Source organism: Lynx rufus, unplaced genomic scaffold (genome assembly GCF_022079265.1).
Source record: "Lynx rufus isolate CCGP_SWC_20201006 ecotype Redwood Valley unplaced genomic scaffold, mLynRuf1.p SCAF_34, whole genome shotgun sequence".
Taxonomy (NCBI): domain Eukaryota; kingdom Metazoa; phylum Chordata; class Mammalia; order Carnivora; family Felidae; genus Lynx; species Lynx rufus.
Window position 1 is genome coordinate 373,445 of NW_025814850.1, and position 10,351 is coordinate 383,795.

General features: G+C 58.1%; 1 protein-coding gene across 1 annotated transcript; it reads right to left on the minus strand.

Annotated features, from left to right (window-relative positions):
* Window positions 1–5,208: 5,208 nt before the first annotated feature.
* KRT19 (keratin 19) lies at window positions 5,209–8,874 on the minus strand. Its single transcript, XM_047093497.1, has 6 exons — window positions 8,458–8,874; window positions 6,673–6,755; window positions 6,300–6,456; window positions 5,834–5,995; window positions 5,594–5,719; window positions 5,209–5,463 (listed from the first exon to the last, which is right to left on the minus strand). The coding sequence occupies exons 1-6, from the start codon at window positions 8,872–8,874 to the stop codon at window positions 5,209–5,211; spliced, it is 1,200 nt and encodes a 399-aa protein (XP_046949453.1).
* Window positions 8,875–10,351: the final 1,477 nt, after the last annotated feature.

Below are 10,351 nucleotides of genomic sequence, written 5' to 3' on the forward strand. Positions count from 1 at the left end.
GGCCAGGCAGCGGGTGAGTCCTCAGCAGGCTGGAGAAGTGCTGGTGGAGCCTCAGGCTTGGGCTGGAAGCAGGGCCCCAGGAATGTCTCCCCCCAGCCCGTGGCTCCTTATATACCCCTCCGAGTTGTTGTGGGACCTCGTCTCCTCCCCCAAAAGGAAGCCAACTCCTGTGTTCAAACACAGCCGCCTGCACACCTCTGCCTGGCTGGTGTGGAGTTTCTCCTTTCTTTCTTTCTTTCTTTTTTTTTTTTTAAATGCAACAAAAGAGATGATTCAGAATGAATGGTGTTTTGCCCCGGGGCCATGGTTTTAACACTTCGAAGGCAGGTTCATGTCTGCACTCCCGGGAGAACGTGAAGAGTTGCTGGGGAGAAAACTCCTGTCACTCCACAGCTACCAGGCCTCCGCCTATGGGTAGAGCAGCCCAGGCCAGCTCTGCCCTCCCGGAGTTTTCTCTGCTGCCTCCAGCCCAGGACCCTCACCCCAGGCGGCCAGCTCCATGCTCTCAGTTTGGGAGCCCCCTTCCTATCGCTGCTCTGTTATCCCACTCCCAGACCCCATGTGTGAGCCTGCAGGGCTGGGGGGGTGGGGGGGGGGGGTAGCAGTGGCCTCTGGGGATGGGTGAGCAGAGGCACACCCAGGAATGCAGGGCCCTTGGGCACAGGCTGAGGACAGGAGAGGGGGTCATGAGCGCATTTCCAGCTAAGGTGATCAGAGAAGCTAACATCCATCATTTCCCTGATACAGCAGGACTCTCCTCCTCCATCCCCTCCTCTCCTCCCCACCCCAGGCCCCCACCAGCCCCTTGCCCCACCACCCTGGCACTCTCCCAAAGACCAGGAGCCTCAGGGCTGACAGGGGGCTGATTGATAATCCGCCACCTGCCAATTGCACATGTCACTGAACCTTTGCTTGCTCCTGGGACACGTTGGGGCAAACCTCTGCAGATAAGACTGGAGCCTGGTCCGGGAAGCCCCTGCCTTCTCCAGAGAGAGGCATGTCCCTGCATAGCAAAGCCAGATTAACTCCGTTTGTCCTGTCAAGCGCTGTGGGGCCGGGGAGGGACCGACCCGGAGGGTTCTACGTGCCTGAGTGTTGGGAGGGAGGAGATTGGGAGGCCTGGCAGGCCGACTGGAAGACACCTCTTTACAGAGCAGGATGCTGAGGCCAGAGGCGGGAGCAAAACACTCAGGAAAGCCCTTTTCTCTGCCACCAACCCAGGGGCCGGCTTTCAGGGATACCTGATACATGTGGGTAGTGCCATTTGGAGGCACGGCTTGACCCTCTAGCCCCGGTTCCAGGGCTCTTGGGTTTGGGGAGGTAAGCAAGGCTGATCTGGAGAGTCAGGACGATACCTTTTCCAGGGTTGAAGCACACTGAGGTGGATGGAGCTCCAGAGTCCCTAAGGCCTGGGTTCAATTCCTGGCTCCGTCAATTACTGCTGTGAAACCTTGGACAGGTTCCTGTGGCAAGGGGCACTGTCAGCTTCCACCTGAGACCTGAGAGCCCCCATCCTGCCTCCTCTTGGCTCCCCATCTTCTAAGGAAGCAGATAGTGTGGCTCAGTACCTGGGATTGCCATCTGAGCTAGGGTGGTAAGAGAGACAGGCCTGGGTGGGAGGGGGTGATTGAGCTGGGCCTCTGAGCACTGGGCACAGACAGTGCAGTATTGTCTCCTGGGCGGGAGGACATTGTCTTTCCCTCCGAAAGAAAAATAATCAAAGTCAGATCAGCCACAGCTCATTAAAGCCTCTGCAGACATCACGGCCCCAGCAATTAACACGGGAACAATTACACGCCATCACTCCAGGCTGAGGGAGGGATGGGCACCTGGCCAGCCCCTCATCCGCACCCTGACTCCTCTCCAGCACCCCTCAAAAGGGGGCTTTTACACACCATCAGGCCTCTCCGGGGGCAGGAGCTGTCCCAGTCACGAATCCCTGGTTTCAGTGCAAACAGCTCCTGCAAGATCAAGGTTGAGGCCCCTTGCTTCCTGCTCATTAGCAGTGGGTCGAGAGGCCAGGCAAGGGTGGGGACCCAGCTCTACCTGGTTCCGGCCCAGGCTGCAGCCTGGGGCCCTGCCCCAAGCAGCCCACCCATGTTGTGCTAGTTTCTGTCCTTTGCCCGCTGCAAACAGGCTGTCTCGGGGCCTTCTCTCCTGGACAAGCAGCCCAGTGGAAAAAGCCTTGGGCTGGACTCCACCTCTGGGTGTGACTCAACCTCGCTGAGCCAGGTTCCCGACTTAAAATTGGGCCATTTTTCCACTTATATGAGGTACTCAGAATAGTCAGAATCACACAAGGGGTTACTATTTAACAGACTTAGGGTTTCAGTTTTACAAGACGGACACAGGAGCATACACAATAGTGATGGTTGCATAACAGCGTGAATGTCAGTGCCACAGAACCATAGACTCTTAAATGGTTAAGAGAGTAAATTATATGTGTATTTTACCAGAACAAACAAAAAGAAATCACAGAGCCATTGGAGCCATGAACACGGAGTCCTGCTACAGGGCCACCGTTAACATTCAATGACACGTGAGGGTGTGGTCTCCATAAATCCACCCTCACCTGCCCCCCCTCTTCTCCCCCACCAGGGAGGTGTCAGGACGGAGAGAGCACACGTCCTGGGGCCTGGATAATTCCTCCTCTATTAGGTATGTGGCTGACTTCAGTATGGGACTTTGGGTAATCCAGCCTCCTCTCTGAGCCTCAGTCTACCAATCAGGAAAATGGAAATAACTCCTGCCCAGTCTGACTCACAGGGATGGAGCCACATGACTGACAGGAAATGCTTTGCAAACCCAGTGGTCATAATGCAATGCCCAGCGGGGATGGAAAGACGCACCCTCTAAATCCTCTCCCCTTCTCTCTCCCTCCCCCTCCCTCTCCCCTAGTCCAGACTCTCTGTCAACACAGTACCCCTAGTTTCAGCTCCCAGACCAAGACAGAAAAGTGCCCCTGTCCCCCCCCAACACACACACACACAAAGGAAGGCTTCATTCCCGATACCCAGACCTGCAACCCAGTCACCTGACCCACCTGTGTGAGCCCAGACCCCGCCCCACACCACATTCCAGGGGCCTCTGGGGCATAGGGGAGGGTTTCAGCTGTGACAACAGAGGCTTTCAGGAACAGGGGACAGAAATCTCTGGACAGACCCAGCCTCCAAGTGAGGCCAGGCCCCCAACGTTAAGTGAGGTGGAGGGGGTGGGGGCGTGGGGAGTAGTCATAGATGCTGGAGGCCAGGGCAGAACAGCTAGGGAGGTAGCAGAGGGGCTCCAGACCCCGAGAGAGATCTGAGCTCTGGGGTCCCCATTTCTGACTTATAGCAAGCTAACAAACCCCTCTAAGACCCACAGAAAACTAGAAAGACCACCACCTCAGGATCAACAGCACAGGGTATGCCTGGATCCCAGGCTCCTTAGCACAGTGCGGGACACACACAGCAGACAAGTGTCCAGTTCAGTCCCCTACAGGAGCCCTTCTGGGGGCAGGGGGTAGAGTGCTCCTCACCTGACCCCCTCCTTCGCAGAGCGGACCTGCCATCAGGCAGATCCCTGGGACCTAACAGACCCACTCAGGCTGAACCTCCCAGCCAAGGGGAAGTACTTATTTACCTTTAATTGGCCTCAATTCTTGGCAGCTGAACTGTAAACCACAGTGGCAAGACCACACCCCCACAAGGGCAGAGTTCTACCAGGAAGCTGGGACTTACGTTCTTTTGCTGGCCTGGGACCAGCCTCAGGCAAGCCAGGTTGGGGGTCTGTGCGGGCCAGCCTCAGGCAAGCCAGGTTGGGGGTCTGTGCGGGAGGTCCAGGTCACGGCCGGGTCCCATTCCAGGCTCTGGGCCCAGGTATGAGCTGGTGGGCGTTGGGGGCTTATGTGGGGCTGCCCAGAAATGCATGAATGTGTTAGCGCACGCACGCACACAGATGCACACCAACGGGTACACTCTCTTCAGCCTTCTCAGTGGGATGCCTGCCCCCGTTCCTGGCTTGGTGAAGAAATGTTATCAAAAGGAGCTGCCCCCAAGGGATCCCGGTCCTAGGACTTCACACGGAACAAGACCCGAAGGTACTGAGGACCCAGCACAAGGGAGTGTCAAATCCTAGGAGACTGGGGTACAAGGTGGCCCGGCGAGCTAGTAAGCAGGAAACCTAGACACTCTGTGACCTTGGACAAGTTACCTAACTTCCCCGTTTCCTGCTCTATACAACGCGTACTCCTACTTAACTACCTTTGAGGGTTGTTTGATTAAATGGCACATACTAAGTGCTCAAATAAACATTAATTTCCGACACACAAATACACACACCCACCCATGAGGGAATAAAGTGGAAAGAAAACTAACTCTGGGGGCACATGGGTGGCTCAGTAGGTTATGTGTCCGACTTCGGCTCAGGCCATGATCTCACGGTTCACAAGTTGGAACCCTGAGTCGGGCTCTGTGCTGACGGCTCAGAGCCTGGAGTCTGCTTCGGATTCTGTGTCTCCCTCTCTCTCTACCCCTCCCCCACTCGTACTCTGTCTCTCAAAAATAAACATTTAAAAAAACTAAAAAAAAAAAAAAACAGTTTCAAATCCCACCTTTGCCATGTTGGAACAGTTCCACACACAACAAACCACTTCACCTCTCTGAACCTTAGTTTATCCCTCTATAAAATGAGAGCAATGCTTGCTTCACAAGTTGGTTTTTACATTTTTTTTGAGAGAGGGAGACAGAATACGAGCAGGGGAGGGGCAGAGAGAGAGGGAGACACAGAATCTGAAGCAGGCTGCTCTGAGCTGTCAGCACAGAGCCCGATGTGGGGCTTGAAGCCACGAACCGTGAGATCATGACCGGAGCCGAAGTCGGACGCTCAACCGACTGAGCCCCCATCACAGGCTTGTTTCAAGGAACAGGTTTGATAAATGAAAAGTTCCGCAAACAGGAATTACCACGACCGTAGGAGTTAGCGTGTACCCCACCCCTTCCCTCTCTTAGGACAGGGTGCACTCTGATCCAAATAAAACCTTAACAGGACCAAGTCCTGGCCCATCTCTATGAGCTGAGACAACAAACCCAACATCCTTCCTCCCTTGGGTCATAAAGCTTTATTGGCAGGTCAGGGAAAGAGCTGGGGGTAGGGCCCGTCCCTTCCCACATGCCCCTCCCCAGGGGAACCTCTCTGCGGGACAGCAGGAAGCTCAGGAGGCTGCCGGACTCAGAGAGCCTTATAGGTGGGCAGGTTGTTGTACTGGGCGTCCTGTCCCTCCAGCAGGCTGCGGTAGGTGGCGATCTCCTGCTCCAGCCGTGACTTGATGTCCATGAGCTGCTGGTACTCCTGGTTCTGCCGCTCAGTGTCCGCACGCACGTCGCTCAGCTGGGCTTCCATACTGCTGACCAGAGCCTGGATCTGGGCCAGCTGGGCTCCAAAGCGGGCCTCTGTTTCCGCCAGCGTGCCTTCCAGGGCGGCTTTCTGAGAGCAGGGAGAGGGAACAGACTCAGCGGAGACCAGTTTCCAGAGAGGGCACGGGCACAGCCACGGCCCGGGCTGCGCAAGGCTGCGAGGGCCCCGGCGTGCATCCCACGGGGCAGGGGGCACAAACCATGCTTAGCTGCGACTGCAGCTCAATCTCCAGACCCTGGAGGGTGCGCCGCAGTTCGGTGACCTCCGTCTTGCTCATCTGCAGCTGCTCTGTGTGGCCAGCCACCTCCTGATTCAGCTCCTCCATCTGCAATAAGAGAGGAGGCAGAAGGAGTCAGCACTGAGGCAGACCTCTGTCTGAGAGCACAAAGCCCTCTCTCCCTGCCACCTCCCCAGAGGGCACCCGCTCCCCTCGCCGTACCCGGCTGGTGAACCAGTCTTCAGCATCCTTTCGGTTTTTCTCAGCCATGACCTCATATTGGCTTCTCACGTCACTCAGGATCTTGGCAAGGTCGATGCCCGGAGCGGAATCCACCTCCACGCTGACCTGGCCACCCACCTGGCCCCTCAGGGCACTGACTTCCTGGAAAGACACAGCAGAGATGGGCATGTCGGAGCCCAGAGCCTGCTGGGCCTGAGCCAAGTCACTCCCCCGTCCCCCAGGCGGAAAGGGCTTGATTTTCAGGTGCCGACCAGGAGCCACCACCGCAGGACAGACGAGGTGGCCTCCATCTGCTGCTGGAACCCCCGGAAGCCCTGCTCCACGCCCGGGACCATGCCGAGGGTACAGCAAGTACGGCCATGGTCAAGAGGATATAGGACAAAAAAGTGTCCTCAGTCCTGGAAAGCTGGAGTGGGATGGACAGGAGGCGCAGCCTGACACCCACCTCCTCGTGGTTCTTCTTCAGGAAGGCCAGCTCCTCCTTCAGCCCTTCGATCTGCATCTCCAGGTCGGTCCTGGCCAGGGTCAGCTCGTCCAGCACCCTGCGCAGGCCGTTGATGTCGGCCTCCACGCTCTGGCGCAGGGCTTGCTCCATCTCAAGCCTTTCAGAGGAAACAGGTGCAGTCAGACCAGCGTTTCCTCCGAACCCCTGCAGAGCTCCCATCTCCCCTCATGGTTCAGGAGTCCATGGAGGTGGTGGGGCTTACTCCAGGCCAGCTGGGGTGAGCGAGGACAGAGAGCAGTCCCCCGCTGCACCGAGCCCCCAAAGGGCCTGGCATTGCCCCCTCTGCAGCCCTCCAGGGCAAACACATACTCACTTGGTGCGGAAGTCATCGGCAGCCAGACGGGCATTGTCAATCTGCAGGACGATCTTGGAGTTCTCGATGGTGGCACCGAGAATCTGGAAGACAGAGGCAGGAGGTTGGCACCAGCTCAGCATATTGGCTCTGTCCACCCACTTTCTTCGCAGAAGACAGAGGAAAACAAATGGGTGTGCCCCTACCCCCTAGAGACTCAGCTGACCATTGGCCTGCTCTCTGGGAGGTCTTGAAGTCAGTCCCTGCCCAGGAGCTAGAGCAGGAGAAACCGTGGTCAGGGACTGCTGAGCCAGGGGGTAGGGGACGGGTGTGGGAGGGCAGAGGTGAGTCTGGGAGGAAAGCATCTGAGACCTGTACTCTAAATGGTCGGGAGGCAGACGCTAATGATCTACAAACCAGATGGCGTATTGGGTTACCTTTCTCTGAACCCCCCGTGCAAAGCACAATCTGCTTTAGGAAAGCAGATTCCCGTGTGTTGAGCATCTATTATGTGCCAAGCACTTTGCACTTCATCTTTCATGCCAGGTCAGTGGGTATGCCTATCTTACAGAGGTGGAAATGAACTTCAGGAGTCCTTGTCCAAATTCACCCCCATCTGAGGTCCCTCTGATGTGATGGGCATATTCACATCATTGATTATGGTACTTGGGTTCATGTTTTTCAAAGAGCAGGTCATGGCTCATTAGTCACCCAGTACAGTGAGTGGTGATTTGCATAGTTTTTTAATGAAACTGAGCAGAATATAAAATATGAGAAGAGATGGACCACAGCAGGGTAAGAATTGTTTCAAGAAAGCTTTGCTTCCATTTTGGGTGTGTGCATCACAGAGCGAGAACGCGTGGGGGTACACCCTGAAATGTATTTCTTACGGCAGGTTACAATTTCTAAAGTGTGCAAGCAGTATTCTACTTTGTTGTTTACATCTCTAGCTGTCCCCCCTCATCTAGAAGTCTGGCCTATCTGTTCTATGCCCCTAGCACCCCGCACCATGCTGGGCACAGGGCAGGCGCTGGGCCCGCTTTGGAGACCCAGCACGTGGGACCATTAAATGTCCCACTGGCTTCTGATACATTTCTTCAAGGCAGAGGTCTCAGTTCCGCATGGCCTCGGGGCTCCCTGTAAGACCTGTGGTGCACCCCCCAACCCCAGGACTCTCCACCCACACAGAACTATTGCTGAAAAGGACCCCCGGGGCCTCTGAGTGTGTCCCGCCTTCACCAGGTCTTTAGGCCACAGCATTTGTCCCCTCCCATTCTTCCTAGAAGTTCCTCCTAAATCCGGGTGGCCCTCTTGGGCGGGGCAGGAGGGGCTCCAGCCGGAGCGTGAAGGAAAGCAGACCTGCCCCACCAGAGGAATGCAATGCAGAGGGGCCCACGCCGGGGGCAGCAGCGGATGAGTCCCTCCCAGGCCAAACTCTTGTCTGTGACTGCGGCCTCTGGCCCAGACCTCCGGACAGCCCACAGCCTTGTCCCACCTCCTCCTACTCCTTCGCACCCCCTTTTCCAGACCTCCCCACCCTCCAGCCCCGCCCCCACCGCCGCTGCACACCCCACCCCCTTCCCTCAGCCCCAGCCTCCACTTCCTGTCCCACTGTCCTGCCCCCGCTCACCTGCCCCCAGCTCTCTGCCCCACCCTGCGGCCCTCCCACGTCCTAACGGGCTCGCTACCGCCCTGCCCTGTCGGGTGGTGGCTCCGGTGCCCGCCGTGCCCGCCTCGGGCCTCGCCCGGCCCGCGGGGCTGGGTCTGCGCGACAGGTGCACCTCCCGAAGCTGGGCCGCCGCCCACCTTGTCCCGCAGGTCCTCGATGGTCTTGAAGTAGTGGCTGTAGTCTCGGGAGGGCCCGGGCCCCTGCTTCTGGTACCAGTCGCGGATCTTCTGCTCCAGGTCGCCGTTGGCCTCCTCCAGGGCGCGCACCTTGTCCAGGTAGGAGGCCAGCCGGTCGTTAAGGTTCTGCATGGTGAGCTTCTCGTTGCCGGAGAGGAGGCCGTCGGACCCGGCCAGGCCGCCCGCAAAGCTGCTGCCGTAGCCCCCGGAGGACGAGGACACGAAGCGGGCGGAGGACACGGACACGCCGCGGCCGCCCGAACCCCCATGGATGCTGGGCGCGCGGAAGACATTTCCCGCCGCGAAGCGCAGGGAGCCGCTGCCCGGGCCCCCGAGGGACGAGGTGGTGGCCAACTGGCGGTAAGTGTAGGAAGCCATGGGGACGCAGCAGGAATAGTTCAGTAGCCCGAGGTGTATCGCTTGGCGGGAGGAGTGGCGAGGGCCTCACCTGGCGCCTTTTATGCCCTGGGCGGGCGGGGGCAGGGAGAGGGGGAGGGGGGAGGGCGTCAGGGCGGATATCTGAGCCCCGAGGAATTTGCAAGCTCCTAAGTGCAAATACGGGCACTCTCCCCATTGGTCGATTCCTGGCGGCTCTGCCTCCAGCTCTTCCCTCCCAGGGGCCTGAGACAGTGTTCACCCCCACCCCCACCCTCCCCCCTCGAAGTGCCCCACCCCTGCCCACTCCAGAGCCCCGACGGAGCACCTCCTGTCACACTCCTTCCCTTCTTCACCCCATCACACACAAGGACACCCTCCCAGTCACATTCTGGGCCTCCCCGATTAAGATTTCCCCAGGTTTGACACCCCCTCCAGGAATTAAGTCCTTCCGACTGTAGACTCCTACACCCAGTCCTCCCCCTCCCCCCATCACTCAGAGGCCCCCTCTGGAATTATGTTCTGAAGCCCCTTCCTTGGGGGTCTAAATTAATCCTTCCTTCCAGTACATTCAGGAGATTCCTACACCCCACTTGGAATTACAGCCCCGTGGGGATCACCCACACCCTGACTCCCTCTCTTTCCCAGAGAGGAGGGGACTGTTGCTGCTGGCCTTCTGAGACAAAGCTGCCGGCCCGCTGGAGCCATACAAATCCCGGGGCTGGGGCTGGGGCTGGGGCTGGGGCTGGGGCTGGGGCTGGGGCAGGGGATGGGGCTGGGGCGGGGGATGGGGAGGGCGGAGAGCAGACTCCTGAGAACAGCTGCTGGCTGCTGGGAGGCTTCTGCAGCTGGGCTATATGGGGCTTCTTGGGAACCCCAGGCTCAAGCCTGACCCCACCTGGGGCAGACCCCCTGGGGGCCTCTTACCACCCACCCCCTCCAGGACAGCCCCCACCCTCCGCCCGCAAATCATGCACTCATTCAACACAGATTTCCTGAAATCCATGATGGGGAATCTGAGCCTGAAGGAAGCAAATAACTTGCCCATGAGACATGTAGCACCTGCCACCCAGAGACAGAAACGGGGTGGAATCCCTCCCTCCGTGTGAGCATCTGGAAGGAGGGTATCAGGCTGAATCCCGGAGCCTCAGACATGGACGAATGGCTGAGTGAAGAGCTTGGATCATAGGGGAAGGAACCCTCGTCTCCACACACAGCCCCCAGCCCCGCTCTTCACCCCTCTTCATCCCGCTCAACAATTCCACCTTTTCTTCTTCGCCTGGGAAGGCCGGGCCCCCTGCCAGACACTGCCTGCGCCTCACCCCAGTTCCTGTCCACAAGGACCTCACCCCTCCTCAGAAATGTCTCCATGGTTCCTTAGGTCAGAGCGGTCATTCAGTCACAGGACCGAGGCCCTAAGCCCTTCTGAGATGCTGTTAGGGAGATGGGCCAGTCACTTCCCATCAACGTGCCTCAGTTT

What these genes read in the sequence shown, in the direction of transcription:
- KRT19 (XM_047093497.1), bottom strand. Translation starts at nt 8,874, where the DNA reads ATGGCTTCCTACACTTACCGCCAGTTGGCCACCACCTCGTCCCTCGGG. An exon ending in TGAAGAAGAACCACGAGGAG is followed by an intron (nt 5,996 to 6,299) that starts GTGGGTGTCAGG and finishes GTGTCTTTCCAG; the next exon opens with GAAGTCAGTGCCCTGAGGGG. An exon ending in AAGACTGGTTCACCAGCCGG is followed by an intron (nt 5,720 to 5,833) that starts GTACGGCGAGGG and finishes CTCTTATTGCAG; the next exon opens with ATGGAGGAGCTGAATCAGGA.